The sequence below is a fragment of the Rhinoraja longicauda genome, chromosome 7, assembly GCF_053455715.1.
Source record: "Rhinoraja longicauda isolate Sanriku21f chromosome 7, sRhiLon1.1, whole genome shotgun sequence".
Taxonomy (NCBI): domain Eukaryota; kingdom Metazoa; phylum Chordata; class Chondrichthyes; order Rajiformes; family Arhynchobatidae; genus Rhinoraja; species Rhinoraja longicauda.
Genome location: NC_135959.1, coordinates 66383034 through 66406342, shown reverse-complemented (window position 1 = coordinate 66406342; position 23309 = coordinate 66383034). Strand labels below are relative to the sequence as shown.

The window sequence follows — 23309 nt, the reverse complement described above, 5'->3', positions numbered from 1 at the left end:
GCAACGGTCAGAAAAATTAAAAATTTAAAACGTAATATCTCATCACGGCAGAATTTTTTCAAAGAAATAGCAAATGAAAATTAGGCTGCAACCAAAGTAAGTTTCCGAGTGGTGCATTTGTTCGCTAAGCAAGGAAAACTGTTTACCGATGGTGAGTTAATAAAATCGTGTTTGATTTCCTTGTTGTATAAGTACCAACATAATATCTTCGATTTTGTCTCTGGGCACGCAAAGCCTAAATGATTTCAAACTGGCCCTTTACAAAAAAAGGTTGCTGACCCCTGGTTTAGAGGGATATGGGCCAAACGCAGGCAAGTGGGAATATTGTAGATGGGGCATGTTGGTCGGCGTGGGCAAGTTGGGCGAAGGGTCTTTTCCACACTCTATGACTCTATGCGTATGTCTGAGACCTTTCTGGCACCTAATTATGTTACTAGAAACAAATTATTTATTTGTTTATTAGTGTTTTCTGTGATGAGCTCTTGATTTGCTCTTCCATACAAATTAATAACCACTCTTAGGCCAAATGAATGTGTTGCTTATTACCATTTCTTTGATGCTTCAGTTACAAACACCTTCCAATTTTTTGTTCACTATTATAAACACATGATATTTAGTTCAACTCCTTACATAACGAATGAAATAATGTGGTGATGGATGAATTTTACAGGCAATGCAAAAGTCTGTAGGGTGCGCATCTTCTGATTTACCATAGAAAGTGCAACATAAGAGACCATTTTGCCATGGAGCTATCATTGTGCTATCAACACCCCCATGATTCTCCAATCACCTACTTACACTAGGGGCAGAACACAAAGTGCTGGAGTAACTCAGCAGGTCAGGCAGCATCTCTGGTGGACAAGGATAGGCTTGACAGGAAGGAAAAAATGAGGTCCGCAAAAAAACAGGGTAACCTAACAGATGAGGCTGGAGAATTATTCTGACTTGCAAGAGTCTGTGAACTCCCACTTAAATTCCCACGGTGCACCTTAACTGAAGGATATAAGTTGGATGATTCTGCTTCTCAAAGGTGGTTGCTAGAGATATACACAAAATGCTGGAGTAACTCAGCGGGACAGGCAGCATTTCTGGAGAGAAGGGATGGGTGATATTTCAGGTCGAGACCCTTCTCAGACTAGTCAGGGGAAAGGGAAACAAGTGATATAGACAGTGATGTAGAGAGATATAGAACAAATGCAAAAGATATGCAAAGAAGTAACGATGACAGGAAACAAGCTATTGTTAGCAGTTTGTTAGGTGAGACCTTGTGCGACTTGGGTGGTGGAGGGATGGAGAGAGAGGGAATGCCAGGGCTACTTGAAGTTAGAGAAATCACATTTTTACCACTGGGTTGAAAGCTGCCCAAGCGAAATATGAGATGCTGTTCCTCCAATTTGTGATTAGCCTCACTCTGACATTGGAGGAGGCCTAGGACAGAAAGGTCAGTGTGGGAATGGGAAAGGGAATTAATGTGTTTGGCAACCGGGAGATCAGGTAGGTCCAGGCGGACTGAGCGAAGGTGTTCAGCGAAACGATTGGCCAGTCTACGTTTGTTCTCGCTGATGTATAAGAGTCCACATCTTGAACAACGGATACAGTAGATGAGGTTGGAGGAGGTGCAAATGAACCTCTGCCTCACCTGAAGGACTCGGGGTCCCTGGAGAGAGTCGAAGGAGGAGGTACTGGAGGTAGAGGTTGCTAGAGATATGCCAAGTGCTACAATTGCAGCATTAGCCATTGAATTGTACATAAAGTGTTGTGTTTGTGAATGTAAATTGCTGCAGAACGGTTATTGGAAGCCCACTCCATTGTAGCAATTGGGGGAAATTGAAAATAGTCTTGAAAAACAAAAGGCATCTGTTCCATGACCAGGTGGCCCAGTTTCAAATGTTGCCATAATGTCAAGAACAGTAATAGATGGTTGTTATACAACAGCAAGGGCATTGCTTGAGTGACAATAGTTGTATCACAAATACTATCATTCCAATTTGTGCTTCTTGGTGCTTGAGCAATCCTTATGATCTGTTGAATTCTAGACTGCTGTGAGACTCTTAAAACCTCTTTGAAGCATAATGTCTTCGAACCATGATGTCTGCATTTACTGCAATGCCTTTTTTCGAACTTTCTTTGTTATCTCTTCAAAGGATTTAATAAAGGTGCTGAAGCAAGACTTTAGCTTTTGAAGCCCATATTGAGTAGTCATCATGACATTTCAAATTTCCAGATAGTTTTCTTTATTCTCATTTATTGGAACTATCTTTTTCCAACTGCCAATTTTAAGTTGTCTGACTAATCGTTCCTTGGAGATATTCTATATCCTTTCTTAAAACTAGCATTTAAATTCTCTCACACTGCACTTTTTACTAAAGAACTAGTTAATGCCTAACAGATTCATTGCTATCTATTACCTAGATTCATTTGGAATCCATGGATGTAAAACTCTAATCTCAGAATTTAATCATTTAAAATTTCATCAATCAAAATGAAATACAGCTTGATGAGTTTATTACTTTTTTATTCCGTACTGTTGTATCATGTCCATGGACTGCAATTCATTGGTCAATAGTGAAGCTAAGTTATTGTTTAAAGATTTTTGCTACTTTGCTATTACCAGTTTTGTATTATCCTGACCATTCCTGGCATCTCTCTCAGCATGAAGAACAATGTCCTTCCCAGCTCCACCCTTTTCCGCTTTCCACAGAGACCATTCCCTCCGCAACCTCCTGGTTAACTCATCCCTTCCCACCCAAACCAACCCCTCCCCAGGTACTTTCCCCTGCAACAACAGGAGATGCAACAACTGTCTCTGTACCTCCTCCCTCAACTCTGTCCAAGGACCCCGACAGTCCTTTCAGGTAAGGCAGATGTTCATTTGCATCTCCTCCAACCTCATCTACTGTATCTGCTGTTCCAGGTGTGAGCTCCTAAATATCAGTGAGGCCAAGCGCAGGCTCGGCGATCATTTCGCTGAACACCTCTGCTCAGTCCACCGTTTGCTAAACACTTGAACTCCCCACCCATTCCCAAACTGACCTTTCTGCCCTGAGCCTCCTCCACTGTCAGAGTCCAGTCGTTAATTCATTCTGTGACATTGGTTGTTTTACACTTATTATCTTGTGCATTTTGTTGGATGGAATTGTCTCCATCAACTTTTTTGGGGTTTAGTTGACATCTTAGACAAACATTTTTTTTAGGATTATTGAAATCCCTCATGTTAAAATTCTACATAACATAATTTTTCCTTGTATGCAGTTTTTGCCACCTCATTTCTAATTCTAACTGATCAGCAGCTTGATATGATTCGATCCTCAGTTCTATATTTATGTTTTGCATATAACTATGCCTCATTGTGCTACTGTTGTGTTATTTCTAACAAGAACAGCTAAACCACCCTCCCGTTTTCCACTCTCCTCTTTTCAAATTTATGTCTTGCAGTGTTTACATCCTAGTTCTGATTTTTCTCAGTAATTCTGACTTTATTTGGTTCTTTGTGATGTATTATTGCCTCCCACATGTATGTTTTATCATGGACATCTTGTGGAACTTTTCAATTTTTAATTTATTTTCAGTAACTAGAACTCCCAACTTCTGTCCTCACATTGCTCAGTTTGTCTTTCTAGTTTGTTTCATATTTAAGGTTTGTTTCAGTTCTTGCAGCTTTCTCCATCTAGCCTCCTCCTCCTCCTCCACTACATGCTATGTTGGGAAACATCCCTACCTGCTGGGACACCAGTTCTATTGCAATTCAGTAGGAGCCCATCTTATCGATATGGTTCCTTCCTGTTCCAACATTAGTGCCCAAGTCCCACTTTCATAAATACATAGATACATAGTTTAAACTTGATCAGGGTTGATAAGTCAAATGCAAATGTCAACAAATTGAACATTATTCAAAATCAAGCAAAAAATATGCACTTTTTTCTTGCACTGGATTAAAGAAACAATAATGACAAAAGAGAGATATCCAGCTTTTCATTTGCCTGAGATTCTTTTTTAAAGACAATTGTTTGATTAGTTTAGTTTAGTTTATTGTCATACACACCAAAGTTTATATCCCTGAAACAACAGACGTTGCTTTGGCCTGATATGGAAGGTAGTCCCATTGATTTTGGTGGAAAATTGTTTGAGTTTATCGTGTTTCAGTTTTTAATTTTTATCACCTTTTTCAGTAGATTATTTCATTTTGAATTTGGTTTGAAATGTTCCTCAAAGTCAGGATGATTCAAAAGCATTCATGATTTTCACAGACTTAATAGCCAACTGAACCTTCGTTTAGCCTGGAAAACAAAATGCGACAGATGCTGAACATCTAAAATGAAATCAGAAAATAGGAGATAATTGGAGATAGTAAGGAGGTTAATGCAGTGCTGTACGAAGCAGAAAACTGAGTTAATGTTTCAGATGTTGCTTGACCCACCGAGTAATTGCATCATTTTCTGTTGTGATCTTGGATTCACTGTTTAACTTTTTCTCAGCAGGTTTGTGGGCAAGGCTTTTCCTGCCCTTTTATGTCCCAGTAAGCTTTATCTCACATGGCTCTACCTGATGAGAAGATTATTAGCATCATCCAGATTCAGACTGGGGAGGGGAGGCATCCAGTAAAGCAACTGCAATGTTTTATCATGGGTCACCATGAGCATAGATAGTTCCTTACTGCAAGTTTAGAGTGTGATGTTTATGCTGATAATAACCTATGCTTTCCAACAGCGTCAATCAGCCCCTTGCCAACATTTTTAATGGTGAGGTGAGATGTGAGGCCTAGCAGGAGAACTTTCTGAACAGGGATGAGTTTGCTGGCTGTGGGTTGTTTATCAAATTACTTTGAACATTTTTGTGATTATACTGACACAAATATTGGGATGAGAGCTAAATGTTGGGGTATTATATAGAATATTTACAAGCATGTTTTTGTTCAATCCTGTTCCTCATAATGTATTTTTGACATTATATTCAAAAATGCTCCACGTTTACTTTTGGTTCACATCAAATGCAAATTTAATTTCCATACTTAATTCTTTAATATCCTAGAATAATGGTGATATTTTATAAAATATTGTCAATGTTAGACATAGAAAATAGGTGAAGGAGTAGGCCATTCGGCCCTTCGAGCCAGCACCACCATTCAATATGATCATGGCTGATCATCCAGAATCAGTACCCCGTTCCTGCTTTCTCCCCATATCCCTTGATTCCGTTAGACCTATGAGCTATATCCAACTCTCTCTTGAAAACATCCAGTGAATTAGCCCCCACTGCCTTCTGTGGCAGAAAATTCCGCAGATTCACAACTCTTTGGCTAAATGGCCTACCCCTTATTGTTACACTGTGACCCCTCTAGTTCTGGACTTCCCCAACATCGGGAACATTTTTCTTGCATCTAGCCGGTCCAGTCTTTTAATAATTTTATATGTTTCGAGAAGATCCCCTCTCATCCTGCAAAATTCCAGTCGATCCATTCATTGTTGCTACTAAAGCTGAGAGTAGTTGCATTTTACCTTGTAAGGACCTTAAAGGAGATGAGGAGGAATTTCTTTAGTCAGAGGGCGGCAAATCTGTGGAATTCATTGCCACAGAAGGCTGTGGAGGCCGTCAATGGATATTTTCAAGGCGGAGACGGATAGGTTCTTGATTGGTACAGATGTCAGGGGTTATGGGGAATAGGCAGGAAAATGGGGTCAGGAGGGAGAGATAGATCAGCCATAATTGAATAGTGGCATAGACTTGATGGGCCGAATGGCCTAATTCTGCTCCTATCATTTATGAACTTATGAACAGGGACAGGTGGGGCTAGATGCACAAGCTGCCGTATGATCATTCTCCAAAACGAAAAGAAAGTAAATTCTCATTTTAACAGGCTCATGCATATCAGATGACCCAGATGAAATGCTTGTTAAAATTGCTTTCTGACCAGATTGGAAGTCTACATTAATCATGTATGAAGTCCATTGTATAAAACAATATTTTGTTGAACTAATCTCTTGTGTTCTGGCTTCGATGAACTTAGAAGGCAGATCAGCAACCTGATTTTTCGGCACGGTAAGGTTTTCATGCTGCCATATTTCCAAATGGAGACACAAGAGACTGCAGAAACAAAATGCTGGAGGAAGTCAGCGGGTCAGGCAGCATCTGTGAAGGGATCAATCCATTTCCCTCCACAGATGCTGCCTGACCCACTGAGTTCCTCCAGCACTGTTTTTTGCCATTTATCCAAAACTGTTATGCATGAGAGAAAAATAAGCTGTTATCTCTTCTGATCTTTATTACATGCATCATTACCTAAATATATTACAGCTGATGTGTGCACACTACCAGTTTTTACAAAATTTATGATTTTTTTGTTTTATTTACATTTGGTGATTATTAAAAACATGTAATCTGCCTATTTCTTTAAGTTGAATCTAATGTCAAAGACTTTTGCAATATGTTACTGTGATAATTATATATTATGATAAAGATCATAACTTTGCATCACAGCATTCTAATTGTTCCAACTAATTCCCTAAATTTATTAAGTAGTATAAGAAAATAACTGCAGATGCTGGTACAAATCGAAGGTATTTATTCACAAAATGCTGGAGTAACTCAGCAGGTCAGGCAGCATCTCGGGAGAGAAGGAATGGGTGACCTTTCGGGTCGAAGAAGGGTCTCGACCCGAAACGTCACCCATTCCTTCTCTCCCGAGATGCTGCCTGACCTGCTGAGTTACTCCAGCATTTTGTGAATAAATACCCTAAATTTATTAATCCTGAACAAGAGATGTTTAAACTAGAACTTTATTGTTTTCACATGGCTCCAATGGGAACTTGGATTTGCAATCCAATCTAATTTTCTGGGTTTATTCTTGTTTAGTCATAATAGGTGCAACTTTCAACTTAAATGCTCTTTGTATTTAAATGCAATTCTCTCTGCTTTTTCATATTCTAATCTTTTGAAAAATGCCTGTGGATTTCTGCATCCTCTCTGAAGATGTGATGAAAGTACCAGATTTGTCATAGACAGTAAAATAGCCCTTTTCTAAACAAGTGCAAAATGTATTATCATAAATCTTATTTTTTTTAAACTGCATGAGGTCATCAACAAACTGTGTTCTAACTTTTAAAGGACCTTTTGATATTTTAATGATATGGTAAGTACAGCAATTTATGAAGACTTGAATCCATTTGGTCAATTTTTAAATTTCGTATTTTAATTGTCTGATGTTTAAATGGCCAACAATATCTTTCTATGATGAAGTTTTTTTTTGGCTGTCTGTCAAACTTTGGTGAAATCTTTTGCAAATTACCAGTGAAATTAGGCCCCTGTAGAGCTGAAGAACCTAGAAGCTGCCAAAATGGTTCAGTGATTTAATGTCAGTGTCCCACAGCTTCAGATGTAATCAGCAGATGCTCCAGTATTAACATAAATGTTTTTCTAACCTCAGCTGTCGGAGAGGAATAAAAGCTTCCTATCTGTTTCTGATCAAATTCGTTTTGCTTGCTTTTGCATAATTAAAGTCCCTTGATGATGCCTAACCTTTCTTTCTAATATCAAATGTTGGTCCAGGCAAAATCCATGCCAGTCTTAACAATCAGCATGCAGTATGTGAAGAGAAATTGAAATAGATTTTACACAATCTACACAATAATAATTAGCATTCCAGGCATGAATTGCAGGTGAACAGCATAATGTTATTTTATTCTTCCTCTACAACAAGTAAAGTGCCATTTCATAAGGTTGTTTTGTTTTTTCCTTGCGAATATTTTACTGCTTGAAAAATTACAGCATTCTAATTCTATCCAAAGAAAGTCTGAGACAAATAATTGTAGAATCCTGCAATTAAATTGTCTTCAAAATGCCAAACAGAAGCTTTTATTTGAAAATATCTGCAAGAGTCCAGCTGGCTACGTTGCGCTGCCATTTTAAGGACATCAGAAATATAAGCTGGAATGGGCCATGTAGCCTCTTGGGATTTTGTAATGTCAACATCAATGCTGTAATATTTTTAATATTATTTGTTCAATCAAAATCAATTGAAGATAACTCACTGGAATTATTGATAATAAATCTTCAAAAATATAGAGATTCCATCTTTAATATGTAAATATGCACGAGCACATCTGGAACACATGTGTGTTTCCTTCCTGCCTGAATACGCTCGAATAAGTGCAAAGAGGAGGACTTCACTGATGTCGTGAGGGGAGTTATCCTGGCAGATGGCAGTGCATTACAGTTCAGTATTTCATGCTGCTCCCCCAAACCCCTTTATGGCTAATGCTTACTCCCCACCAAAAAAGTAACTGTAATATATCGATAACTAGCAAGGCGATGGAGTTTTGGAAAAGGCATTTATTTATTTCCTTCTGGGTTAAAGATGATCATACTGCAAAGGTTTGCCAAGATTATCCAAGCTACTGAGTAAAGTACTCATCCATCACTACGAACCCCCTGGTCATGAAATGACAGTGCGGTAAATATCTTCAGCAGTTGCCTTTTAAAGTACAAGCTATTTTCTGTAGGAATTTTCAGCTTTCACATAAAACATACCGTCATGAGTGACTGCTTTCTGTTCCAAAGTCATTACTATTTGGATGATAGAACATCTTTCAGAGAATAACCAAAAACTTTAAATGTCATGTCAAGTTTGTTGAAGCAGTTTTCAGGCTATGCTGAAGGTTACATGAATATGGAGTGTCCGTTTTTTATAGTTGTAGATGTGAAAGAGGATCATTCATAATGTTTGTTAGATGTCTGCAAGCTGGCAGATAAAATTTCTGTCTCTTGCTCCAATGGAAAGTCAATCAGCCAAAGCCATTTAATCATTAACTGTACAGCTGACTTCTACAGGAAGTGTGATAAGTCAAGATCACTGTCACCCATTAGTAACATGCTGCAAAGATATCTGATAGATAGAGAATGGATTATGTATCAAAATTAAATTTTGCTTTTGTTAGATCTCTAACCCTTTAAGATTCAAAGGCAAATCTTAAAAACCTTGCAGTTGCGAAACAAATTATCTTCAGTTGCGGAGTTATGTTTGGAAGTTGGTGCTATCATTGTTTTATTATGTTCGTCCTATCATATGTCCACCATATTCAACATGTAGATGTTAGTATGGATGCCAATCAATTTACCAGAGGAGCATTTTTGCAGTGGAAGCATTCTCTTGCGAGCCACTCGATGAGGGACAAACCTCTGAAATAAAATAATCGGATTTGTGATATCAACCCTCCACTCACCTGGTGATATTTAATTGACATTTCATCTAGTTTCTGTCACGTTTACAGTTTTCTTCCCTGCTGCATGCATGTTGTTTGATCCTAATTTCTTTGCTTTTTTTTTAATACGTTGAACGCAGTTCTGCGATTTAATATCCCTTTAAATTCTTTCTCACTGCAGAAAATCAAAAGGCACAAATGGAAAGGTCACGTTCTCGCCAGAATATCCTCTTAAACGCAACAAGAATTCCAATCGGCAAGGAGCTCAGTTATGAAGTAGAGGCTCATTCATCTACTGCAAGGAGCAAAGTCGTCAGAAAAAGGGAGGGACATGCTGTTTTGGACATCGGGAAGAAGGAAATGAAAGCTATTAGTTCCAATGCTAAGAGTGATGCTGTTCCTGAAGTAGAAGCTCTTCTGGCTAGGTTACGTGCTTTATAGAGCTGAGCGTAATACAGATCTATTATACCAAAAAAGCTCAACAATGTTAAAGTCACAATTACATCTCGCCAATGGCTCCTGTTAGATGCAAATTCCCAAACTATTGGTATGGACGCTTTGTAAATTGAGAGAAGCCAGTAAATGACTGAATTTGAGATGAAGCCATTTTCAGTTTTGGGATAGCAAAGCTGCAGGATTTTGTGCCTGTCTGCCTTGTGTGCTTGCTATTATTTATCCATTTATCTGGGGAAATCTATTGATCCTATTTATCTGGGAAATGTATTGATCAAAATTGACTTCCGTTTTCCTTGCTTTTTATCCAGGATCTTGCTTCAAAATCAGATAATGTTTTAACTATTTTCAATGTAACTCATTGAGGTTAGTTTCAGAAAATAAGCAAGATTTCAAATTGGACCATTAACACAAACTTTGCTCATATCATTTTTAATTTTAATCACTTTTAAATCAAATACTAAATGTAATTCAACTGCAACAGTGAATTCTCCAATACATAATCATAAAAATTAGATAGGGGACTAACTTAGCACCTAAAATGTGAACAGATGTTTCAATTGTTCAATTACTTGCTTCATAGTGGAATATATTTTGTTTTTAACAATGCTGGATGAGGCAAATACTGATTAAAACCCAATATAAATAGTACTGTACTTTTTTTGCCACCTATCGCAACAATACTTCTCTGAAACATACATTATAGTGGGTTGCATGTTCAGCAGGGATTGCACAATAGAAACATTGCTTATGTACCAAAGAATATTATAAATGCTTAAAATTGTGTTTAAAATATGATTCATATAACAATCGTAGAAGAGTGTTCTCTAAAATATTCATTTTCTACCTCTACATATACAAAATATATTCTTTATATTCATTATTTCAGGTCATTTTACACTGATTGGAGCAACTTTTTATTGTTAATTTTTAAAGTACTTTTATTGTTTGAATGAAAAATATATAAGCATCTAGGTCATTTGGTTCAAAGTAGTGCAAAATGCTGTTTACTATCATTAGATAAATGCCTTTGCTATCGATTAGAATTTGATATGTAAGGTAATTTATTCCACATATATTCCGAGCTTGCGATGGATTACATCTGATCACAAGGATTCTTCCTATTAGACTTCTATTAATTCTCTCCATGTCCTTTCTGAGTTTGTATATGCGTTGTTTTTCATAGCAAGCAGGCTGCTCATCCCTCCTTACACTATCAATTGGTTATCATCCACTTTTCAGGAACGGTTTTGATAAGAAGGAAAAAATACCTTTGCATATATTATGCAAATTAATAAAGATCTAAGAATGCAGAGCAGAAAGCTTTAAAAACTACCCTTTGAATTTGGGTTTGTTTGGACCAAATGGTATACCAGTGCTAAATGTGGCACCAAGGATGGATGCCACAGATTTTGGTTTACAAAATAAGACAAAGTGCTGGAGTAACTCAGCGGGTCAGGCAACATTCCTGGAGTACATGGAGAAGTGATGTTTCAGGTCGGGATCCTTTTTCAGACCCAGACCAGCACTAACATGCAATTGCACACAAATTTGTAGTTCAGTATGCACATCCATTATTACATACCCAAATATTGTGAATTAATGAATGTATTCATAATCTATTTCAAACCATTGATGTGTTTTGTATAGAATTATGGTTTTTTTTCTGTGATTAGCATTGCAAACAAACTTCACGAGGAAATGTAATATTTGCATATTATTCAAACAGTTTTTGCTGTAAAACATAAATACGAATAAAATTCTTACATATAACATTTGTATGTGCACCATTGTAAAATAGGCTCAGTAGACATTTACAAGATCCAAAGATATGTGCATTGCTTGCTGATCTGATTTCCTGTCTTAATTCCTAAATGTAATAGGTAATAGATAATTTAGTTGATTAAGGAACAAGGAATATTGTGTAGAATTGATATAATTCTTTAACATAAACACCAATTATATGACTTTTTTTAATTTCACAGGGTATATAACAGCAGTGATAAAATAGAAACATTAGCTGGATAAATTCCAATTACTCTTTTGAGTAGCAATTAGCAGTTAAATAGAGATTTCTTGGTCTTTTCTATCAAAATAAACTTGATATTTCCATTGCAAAAGGTCTTTTCCACATATTAATAACAAATGAAATCCTGTTCCTGTCACATTTACAAGATAAACTGAGCTGTATTCTAGTTTCAGATAGGTGTCTCTGAAACACCAAATAATATTGTCTTTAAACTAAACATGTCACAGCCCATTGCTTTATTGGATCCTTCCATTATTGTCCATACTGCCAAAAGCATCAGAATAGATGCATACTTACATTTACCATGAATGCATGACTACATTAGCTAATTAGCAAAATTAAGGTGACTCTGACTGGTGTTCACCTACTCGCAGATAAAGGTGTCCTTCACTTACTCTGAGCATTAAGGACAGTATAACAACTCCGAAAATACACCTATTTTGGTAATAGACAATACTGTACCCTGGTCTTCTCTGATCCTACAAGGCGATTCTAAGGGTGGACCCCAATGGTATATCAGCGAAGGCATTACTTCAAATTGTCACCAGACGACAGGATCAGGGAGCTCAGGCAATTGGATCCAGTCAAACACACAACGTTAGCACATTTATTGACTAAATCAAATGCAATTTAGCCCGAGCTAGACTAAATCAAATGCTATTTAGCCCATTACAAATACTAAATATCATGTATTCGTTAATGTATTGACATGAAGATATATGATGGTCCATCTTATAATTTTGCTCAAGATTTATTGCTTTGAAAGGTTCCAAGGGGAAGATGCTTAAAGCTGAAATTTTTCAATGTCTTGCTCAGTGATCAAATTACCCCAAATGTTATGATGAATAGTATAATAATGAATAGTCGGCATATATTTCAAAGGGGAAAATCCTACTTGTCTAACATTATTTTTTTTAAAGAGATAACATAGTGAATGATGAAGTAGCAGATGTAATTTACCTAGATTTTTAAAAGGCTTTCAGTGAGGTACCCCATAATAGAGTGGTACATAAGGATAAAAAAATGTAGAGTCGAGAACCAGAATGAATTGCTAGCTGAGTTCAATGCAAGAAGCAGAGGATTATGAACCAAAAGTGTCCATAAGCTGAAAAAAAACTTCTCACTCAGTAAAGAGTTGCTGTTTACAGTGGAAGTAAGTAAATTATGATTTTGCAGGGGGTCAGCACATGGCCACTGTTGTTCACAATTACACCAAGAGCACATTTTCTAAATTTGCACATACAAAATTGCAGGGATAGTCACCACTGAGGATGACTCCAAGAAATTAAAGGAGGAATTCTAAGAGAATCTGTAAGTATATTAAGAGCAAAAGGGTAACCAGGCCCTCAAAGGATCAATGTGGTTTTCTATGTGAGGAGCCACAAGAGATGGGTGAGGTTATCAATGAATATTTCTCATATGTATTTACCATGGTGAAGGTTATGAAAGCTCAGGGATGTATTTTAAACATATCCACATTGGAAAAAGGGTGGTTTTGGTGATCTTTAAACACATAAAGGAGGATAAATCCCCAGGCCCTGGCCAAGTGTATCATAGCAAATTGTGGGAAGTCAGGTAAGAAATTGCTGGAGCCCTGGCAGGGATACTTGCATCAATTTTAGCCAGATGTGAGGTACTAAAAGACTGGAGGGTGTTTAGTGCTGTTCCTTTTTTTTAAGAAGGGGTGCAAGAACAACCCTGGAAACTATAGGCCAGTGAGACTAACATCAGTGGTGGGAAAGTTACTGGAGGGAAGTCTGAGAGACAGGATCTACCTGAACTGAGATAGGTAAGGATGAGTCAAGTTATGTTTATTGCTATATAAGATACAGGTACAATGAAAATCTTGCGTGGAGTAGCATCACAGTCATGTAGATGCAGACAAACACAAAAACAACATACAAAACACATAAATTACAGAAATTCTGAACAACAGTGAAAGGAAAAAGACAATGCAAGAAACCAAGACATTAATGCAAAACATGTAGAAAACTAGACCAAGGTAATGTGAGGTCCATAGTGTTCCGGTGGTGAGATAGGATTAGGATTGTGCAAGTCAGTTTAGGAACATAATGGTTGTTGGAAAGTCACATGAATCTGGTGGTGTGGGACTTAAGGTTTCTGCATCTCCTCACAATGGTAGCAGCAAGATGAGAGCATGGCCTGGATGATGGCAATCCTTGATGATTGATGCCACCTTCTTGAAATGGCACCTCTTGTAGATGCACTTGTTGTTGGGGTGGGCTGTGCCTGTGATGGACCGGGCTGAGTCCACCACTCTGCAATCTCTTGCGTTGGAATTGCCATGCCAGACCAATGTGAAACCAGTTGGGATACCTTCATCCATACATCTGTAGAAGCTTGTCAGGGTAGTCCGTGGCATGCCAAATCTTTTTAAATTTCTAAAAAAAGTAGAGGTGCTGCCATGCCTTCTTTGTGTTTCTATTACGTGCTGGGCCGAGGACAAAATGTCTGACTTGTTCACACCCAGGAACTTGAGCCTGCTAACTCTCTTCACCGCTGAGCCACAAATGAAACCATCTTCACTATCTATAATACCACCCACTTTAGGGTCATCTGCAAACTTACTAATCAAATACATTCTAATGCGTTCTCATCCAAATCATTGATATAAATGAAAAACAGCAATGGTCCAGCACAAAACCCTGAGGCACACTAGTCCTCGGCCTCCAGTCCGAAAAACAACCTTCTACCATCACCTTCTGCTCCCCTTCCATGAAACTAATTTCCTATCCAGTCGGCTATCTCTCTTTGGATCCCATGCGATCTAACCTTCCAGAGCAGCCTACCATGCAGAATCTTGCCAAATGCCTTGTGAAATCCATATATACAACGTCTGCAGCTCTGCCCTCATCAACCTTTTTGGTGACATCTTCAAAAAACTCAGATTAATGAGAGCACACTTTGAGTATTGTGTGAAGTTCTCTTAACCTAAGACGTTAAGTTAGAAACCAGGAATGGAGGACTTGATTAAACTTAAGATACTGTCTGGTTCTGGTTGTGATATTATAACAGGGGTACCGAGGCAATGGAAAGAGTGAATGGACTACAGAGGTTTGATGCCAAACATATGAGGACACATCTGGAAAGGTTGATCAGACTGAGCCTCCTTTCTCTTGGGAAAAAAAGCTGAAGGAATGGCTGAATAGAGTTCAGTTTAGTTTATTATCGCGTGGACCAAGTGAAAATCTTTTTGTTGCTTGCTATCCAGTCAGCGGAAAGACAATACATGATTACAATCGAGCGATTTATAATATAGATACATAACAGATATAACAGAGCTTTATTTGTCGTTCGGTACCGAAGTACCGAACGAAACTACATAGCAGTCATAGAAAAAAAAAAGACCACAAGACACATAACCCCAACACAAACATCCATCACAGTGACTCCAAACACCCCCTCACTGTGATGGAGGCAACAAAACTTCCACTCTCTTCCCCACGCCCACGGACAGACAGCTCGTCCCCGACCGACCCGCACAGTCCCCACACCGGGCGCTGAAACGTCTCGCGGCCGAACCGGGCGATGAAAGGCCCGCGACCAAGCTTTGCGCAGCTAAGTCCCGTGGTCGAGCCGCACCGGGCGATGTCAAGTCCGCAGCCGAGCCGCACCAGCGATGAAAAGCCCCGCAGCCGAGCTGCACTGGGCGATGTTAAGCCCCGCGGCCGAGCCGCACCGAGCGATGTTAAGTCCCGCAGCCGAGCCGCACCAGCGGTGAAAAGTCCCGCAGCCGAGCTGCACCGGGCGATGTTAAGCCCCGCAGCCGAGCTGCACCGGGCGATGTTAAGCCCCGCAGCCGAGCTGCACCGGGCACTGTTAAGTCCAGCGGCCAAGCCGCACCGGGATGTAAAGTCCAGCAGCCAAGCCGCACCGGTATGTAAAGTCCAGCGGCCAAGCCGCACCGGGTGCTGTAAAGTCCAGCGGCCGAGCCGCAGCGGGCGATGTTAGGCCCCGCAGCCAAGCCGCACCCCGCGCCGTGAGGAAGAGAAAAGTTCCCCCCCCCCCCCCACACCCACCCACCCACACCACCACCCCCTCCCACACATACACAACCAAAAAATATATATAAAAACCATCCCAACACCGACACACAACAAAAAAAGGGGAAAAAAAAGACGGACAGACTGCTAGTCAGCCGCTGCCGTTATAATGTTTAGTGCAAGGTAAAGCCAGTAAAGTCCGATCAAGGATAGTCCGAGGGTCACCAATGAGGAAGACAGTAGTTTAGCATTGCTCTCTGGTTGTGGTAGGATGATTCAGTTGCCTGATACCATCTAGGAAGAAACTGTCCCTGAATCTGGAGGTGTGCGCTTTCACACTTTTATACCTTTTGCCTGTTGAGAGAGGGGTGAAGAGGGAGTGGCCAGGGTGTGACTCATTCTTGATTATGCTGCTGGCCTTGCTGAGGCAGCATGAGGTACAAATGGAGTCAATGGAAGGGAGGTTGGTTTGTGATGGTCTGGGCTGCGTCCACAATTAGCTGCAATTTCTTACGGCCTTGGATGGAGCTGTTCCCAAATCAAGCTGTGATGCATCCTGATAAAATTCTTTCTATGACGCATCTGTAGAAGGTGGTGAGAGTTGTAGGGGACATGCCAAATTTCCTAAGCCTTCTAAGGAAGTAGAGGCATTGGTGTGCTTTCTTGGTCATTGCTTCAATAGGGGTGGTCCAGGAGAAGTTGCTCGTGATATTGACTCCAAGGAATTTGAAGCTTTCAACCATCTCTACCTCGGCACCATCAATGCAAACTGGGATATGTAAAGTATAATGCTTCATTTCCTGAAGTCGATCACTATCTCCTTTCTCTTGCTGACATTGAGAGAAAGGTTGATGTCTTTACACCAGGACACAAGTTTCTCGATCTCCTTCCTGTACTCCTTCTCGTCATTATTTGATATCTGGCCGACAATAGAAAATAGGTGCAGGAGTAAGCCATTTGGCCCTTCGAGCCAGCACCGCCATTCAATGTGATCATGGCTGATCACATTGCTGGACAATGGTGGTGTCGTCTGCAAATTTGAAAATTGAATTAGATTTGTACATGGCTGCACAGTCGTGAGTGTACAAGGAGTAAAGAAGGGGGCTGAGAACACAACCTTGTGGAGAACCAGTGTTGATTACCGTAGAGGATGATTTGTTCCCTATCCAAACTGATTGTGGTCTGTTGGTCAGGAAGTCGAGGATCCAGTTGCAGAGATGAGTGCTGACACCAAGTCCCACGAGTTTGGTGATAAGCTTGGATGGTATGTTGTATAGAGGCCTTTAACATGATAGTTTCTGACATAATGTTATAGGGAAAAGCATAAGTGAAAACCATCAGAACATGGCAGTCGCAAAAAAAGACGAGAGAATTCAGGAAAAAAAATTATTGGCCCAGAACACACTTATACTATGGAACTTACTAAAGGAAGGTTTGAGAGACACAAAGGAAAAGGGGAATAGACGGTCTCACTGCTGGGTTTAGATGATGCAGGATTGGAGGAGGTGCAAGTGGAACAAAATGCCAGCATGAACTGGTTTCTGGGCCAAGTACCCCAGTTAACCTCATCTATTTAGATGCTGGAGGAAAGGAAAGCTCCTCTTAATAACTTGGCTGCATTGAAGGGGTGGATTTGCTCATTGCCAACATTGGTTGGCTGCTGAACACTTGTTTACAGGGATTTCACAAATCCAGCAGCTCTATCATTGAGCTTGCTGAACAGTCAATCATGCAAGAAGTTGTTAACAGGCAGCAAATCAACAGGAAAACCTTAATTTTATAATTACATTTTGTCATATTTGTTAATATTTTACGTTTCGAATGAAATACATGATTAAATACTGATTTCAGCATTAAATTAAAAATGCTGAGAAATCCATAGGTTGCTATAGCAGCATGGTAGCTAGTATAGCCATTGACATGATAGGCATAGTCAGTAGTTAAACATAATTACAATTGTAAATTCTGGGCACTCTAGGGTTAGGGATAGTAGCTTTACACATTTACTGTCAGCTTTGCACTGTAAACCACTGAATCAACATAAAGTAACATGTTTAGTTTAGTTTTGTGATACTGCATGGAAACAGGCCCTTCAACACACCGACTCCGTGCTGATCAGTGATCACCCATATGCTATTTCTATCCTACACTCTAGGGCCAATTTACAGATGCCAATTAACCTAAAAACCTGCACTTTCCAAAGTGGGAGGAAACCGGATCACCCGCGTGGTCGCAGAGAGATCGTACAAACTCCATACAGATAGCACCCATAGTCAGGATCGAACCCGGATCTCTGGTACTGTAAGGCAATAACTCTACTGCTGCGCTACTGTGTCACCCACTGTGTATTTATGTAGTACCTCATTTGACTCCTAACCAGTATAGATAGCCACCATTTGCTGTGCAGCATAATTTCTGCACGTCATGAGTCTGAAGAAGGGTCTCGACCCGAGTCTGAAGAAGGGTCTCGACCCGAGTCTGAAGAAGGGTCTCGCCCGTTCCTTCTCTCCAGAGAGGCTGCTTCTCCCGCTGGGTTGCTGAGGCATTTTGTGTCAATCTTCATGTTTTCTGGGCAGTTTCCATTTATTAATGTCGGCATTTATCTTGGGAAATTTGAAAATTAGAACATAACGCTTAGTTTTAAAAAGAAAGTTGTATTATGTCTGTGAGCAGAAAACAAACTACGAGAAAGTCCGCAGGTGAGGTAACATCTGAGTAGAGAAATAGACAAATGATGTTTAGGGTCAGGACACTTCATGCATTACATCGAGGAGGTTTAATGTAATTCTCCCTTGGCAGCATCTAAAGACTGGATTTGTCTCCACATGTGCAATGCAATTGGAAATGTATTCATTGTTGCAAACAATGAATTGGTGATTTTTTTTCCAAATGTTTGAACAGTGCAAGGTGCTCTTAACGTCCAGATTATCCAGCAACGTGGCAGTGAAGCCATATCCATGAATTGAGGTAAAAACAATATCTCTTTCTTAACTTCCTTCTAGTTTTCATGAAGTTTCTGCATTTCCACATTAATTCTCCATTAACTAGTCCCTTGAATACTGTTTAGAAAAATGGCTTCTGTCAGCTTGAAATGAAGGGTGGAGGAAATGGGCGGATATTATGAAAACCATAATGACAAAATCATTGGAAAAATACTGACATCATATTTTATGCATTGTGTGGTGACACATTTAATGTTTTTTAAAAGAATGTAGCTTAGAAGGCAGATAATGAACAATGTACATATGGTATATTTAAATTTCAGAGGGCATTTGATTAGGTGATTCACTAAAGGTTATCGCACAATATTGGTCATCTTGAAATTGGGTATAATTCTATTGGGAACAGGTTAATGGGCAGAGACCAAAGTGAGAACAACTAGGTCATATTCAAGTCAGTAAAATGCAACTAAATAAGTTGCTAGGAACAATGTGAAGACCTATATTAATGAATGGAACTATGGAACAAAGCATATTCATGATACATAGTTGAGTAGGATAATATGGAGGATATAAAGAGATTGCAAAACAATATAGATTTGCTCATTGGTTGGGCAGTGTATAATTAAGGATAATGTTACAAAAAAGGATGAATTCACTCAGTTTAATGTGAAGAAGTAAAAACCCAAAAGCTGTTTAAAGATCAGAAATTTATATTAGTGTAGGAGGGAACTGCAGATACTGGTTTACACCAAAGATAACACGAAATACTGGAGTAACTCAGCGGGACAGGCAGCATCTGTGGGTGGAAAGAATGGGTGCGACCCTTCTTCATAATAATAAATATTAGTGTTCTTTAAGGTTTTGGTTACAGCATATATGTGGCACTATTTTGCTCTCTTTACCTAAACAAGGATATAATAAGTGTGTAACAAAAGATTACTAAATTGAATTCTGGGATGATCGATATGGTCTAGCGATTGAATAATTTGAACATAATACTATTTTAGAAGAATGAAGAATAGTCTCAACGAAAATAATTAAATCTTAAAGGAAAGTTGCTGGATATCCCTTTCCTGCCATGTTTCTCAACATGATCGTCACATTAATGACACCCTGCACCGTTCAAACAGTATTTCCAATCTTATTCACTTCACACTGCCTCAGCAAGGCTGCCAGTATAATCAAGAAGTAGTCTCAACCCAGATACTCCCTCTTCTTCACTCCCATTAGGTAAGAGGTACAGAAGTCTGATAACACATACCTCAGGGCCAATTTCTTCCCAGCAGTTAACACGCAACTGAATTATCCTCTCATTAGCTAGAGTGCGGTGCTGACCTCCCATCTACATATTTGGAGACTGAACTATCTTTTATCGAACTTTATCTTGCACAAAATGTTGCACCCTTTATCCTTTATGCATTGTGGACGGCTTTATTCAAGATTCAAGATTCAAGATAGCTTTATTTGTCATCCAATATTGGACGAAATTCAGTCACCCACAGTCCAACAATAAAAGCATTAAATAAGCATTAAAATTACACAACCCCCAAAAAAAACCAAAACACAGTCCAACAATAAAAGCATTAAATAGGCATTCAAATTACACAACCCCAAAACCCCCAAAAACACAGTCCAACAATAAAAGCATTAAATAGGCATTCAAATTACACAACCCCAAAACCCCCAAAAACACAGTCCAACAATAAAAGCATTAAATAGGCATTCAAATTACCCAACCCCAAAAACACACAAAAAAGAAACATCCATCAAAGAAACATCCATCACAGTGAGTCTCCTCCTCCTCCAGTCCTCTCTCTCCTCACTGTGATGGAAGGCCACAATGTCTTTCCCTTCTCCTGCTGTCCTCTCCCACGGTCAGGTTGTTGTGGTCATGATCATATATAGTATTGCGGTCATGATCATATATAGTATTTTCTTTTACTGGACAGCACACAAACAAAGTTTTTCATTGTACCTTAGTACATATCGAGTCACAGAGGCATACAGCGTGGAAACAGGCCCTTTGGCCCAACTTGTCCACACTGACCAACATGCCCCATCTACAACAGTCGTGTGCACTAGTCTACACTATTTCTCTCTAAACCTATCCTATCCTATCCTATCCATGTGCCTGGCTAAATATTTTGTAGGGAATGTAATAGCACCTGCCTCAACTACCTCCTCCAGCAGCTCATTCCATACATCTATCACCCTTTGTGTAACAAAGTTGCCCCTCAGATTCCTATTAAATCTTTCCCCCTTCACCTTAAACTTACGTCTTCTGGTTCTTGATTCCCCTATTCTGGGTAAAAGGCTCTACATTTACCCTGTCTATTCCTTTCAGGACCAATGGACATGACAACAATAAACTAAACTAAACTAAATAAGTGCATACTGATAAAAAATATTAAATAGTTTATTATAGTTTGAAAGCCTTTTCAACTGGTGGAAAGGAATCATCCTTGAGGGAAATCAAGGCATGTGGATTAAGACAGGAGAGAGATACTGGTGATCAATTACAGTATGTACTGTACACATAAGCAAGGAAGTAAGGCCATGTCATTATGTTACATGCATAATTAACCAAGTGGGTGCCTTTTTAATAGTGGGATAGTTATTAATGTCACTAACTAATCTTGCTGAGAAAGTGTAAGAAAATAACTGCAGATGCTGGTACAAATCGAAGGTATTTATTTATTTCACAAAATTTATTTCCCTCTATTTTCCTGTCTCCACCTATATCCTTCCTTTGTCCCGCCCCCCTGACATCAGTCTGAAGAAGGGTCTCGACCCGAAACGTCACCCATTCCTTCTCTCCTGAGATGCTGCCTGACCTGCTGAATTGCTGAGAAAGTGAGGGAGTCACATTATTTTGGGTATGAAATGTCTCAATTGTTTATTAATTTCAGGTTTTATTTCTGTTTTTAATTTGACATGAATTAGCCAATTTATTATTAATCCTTCTACTGTTTACTTTTTAAATCCTTTAATTTAGTTGGTTAAAGAAGAACAGTTGGTGATTCATTGATCTGCAATGTCCTGGATACCCTGTACTCTCTTTGCTCTCTTGTAAAGTTGCATTTCTGGAAATGCAAGAATTATATCTTCAAATAACAGAGCATGTCATGAAATGCCCCACTCAAGCAATTCTGACCGTCCATACTTTCTTAAGTCATACCAGATATCCATGTCTACTGTGTCTTTTAGTTCTATCATTTATTAGAACTATTCGTAAAATTCAGACAAATCCTAGTAACCAGAAGTTAACGAACAGAAAATAATGAAGCTGCTGTTCAACAAAATTAAATGTAGACCTTTTCCAAAAGCTCCAATGACTGCTCCACACAAAATGCTAAGATATCTACATACATGAAGGGTGTTTGTGCAATCCATCTGAATTCAAGTAACAGGTTGTACAATTTTAGAGGAGCTTTCCTCAAACATAAATTGAAGTTGCATATTCTCAGAGGTTTCGGAACTATTGTGCTGGTTGCTGTTCACCTTTAAAGTTAGTGCAGAGCCCAGCATGGAATACTGAACATGCTGTGTCTCTACTCCTGCTCAAGGAGCCTAGTTATTTCAAGTTATGTCTTGTTTTCAGCATCAGTTGGTTGCTTCTAAAAGTTTTTTCATAATAAAAATACCTAATTTATTGACAATCTTATGAATGCACACTGATAAAATTAGTAAATAGTTCCTTATAGCTTTTTAAACACTACAACTCCAGCTGAAGTCCAAACTACGACTTCCTTAGTTGTTCTAGGGACTTTGGGCTTTGTTTTGTTCTTGCATTATATTGTTTTTATATTTAATGAGCTTCTTTTTTTTGCTTGTTTATTCTATTTATTGAGTACTGTGTTTACAAACCTGTTGTGCTGCTGCAAGTAAGAAATTCATTGTTCCATTTTGGTACATATGACAATAAAACACCCTTGACAACTCAGTTTAGTTTAGTTTAGAGATACAGAGCGGAAAAAGGCCCTTCGGGCCACTGAGTCTGCACCGACCAGTGATCCCCGCACATTCACACTACCCTACACACACTCGGGACAATTTACATTTATACCAAGCCAATTAGCCAACCAATCTGTACGTCTTTGGAGTATGGGAGAAAACCCACGCAGGTCACAGAGAGCATGCACAAACTCTTTACAGACAAACACCCGTAGTCAGGATCGAACCCGTGTCCCCGGCATTGTACCACTGCACCACCGTGCCACCCTCTTCTTGAACAATTTAAAACAGATTGCTTTAAGGGCCTGTCGCATTTAGGCGATTTTAAGGAGACTGCCGGCGACTGTCAAAGTCGTAGCAGATCGCCGAACTTTTCTTTTACCCAACGACAATGACCATGACAATGCCGAGTCAGGTCGAGATTACAGCGTCTTCGGAAACATAGCGAAATTCCCACGCTGTCAATGCTTCTCTGGCATCCTAATCTTCGCTGAAATCGCTGACAAGTCGGTAAGTACTTGAGAGTTTTGAACTATAACATCTTGTATGGGTTACTTAAAAACCAAGCATCACTGTAACAAGACATAAACTGGATTTACTTCCAGTTTACTAATAGCTGTATTTAAAAAAATAATTTAAAAAGTGGTTAAGTGGATTTTTGTGAAAAGTGTGTGGGCATTATTTGAAAATGTACGGAAGATTTATATCTGGTTTCTGGGTTGCATATCTGGGT

The 23309-nt window shown here is 39.2% G+C and overlaps 1 protein-coding gene across 1 annotated transcript in view; it reads left to right on the top strand.

The window, feature by feature from the left end:
* The window catches only part of LOC144595583 (protein diaphanous homolog 3-like), a 321554-nt gene extending 311919 nt beyond the window's left edge, over nucleotides 1-9635 (top strand). Inside the window, exon 30 of the mRNA XM_078403147.1 lies at nucleotides 9376-9635. Within this exon, the coding sequence (XP_078259273.1) occupies nucleotides 9376-9635 (260 nt within the window). The remainder of the gene's footprint in view (nucleotides 1-9375) is intronic.
* Nucleotides 9636-23309: the final 13674 nt, after the last annotated feature.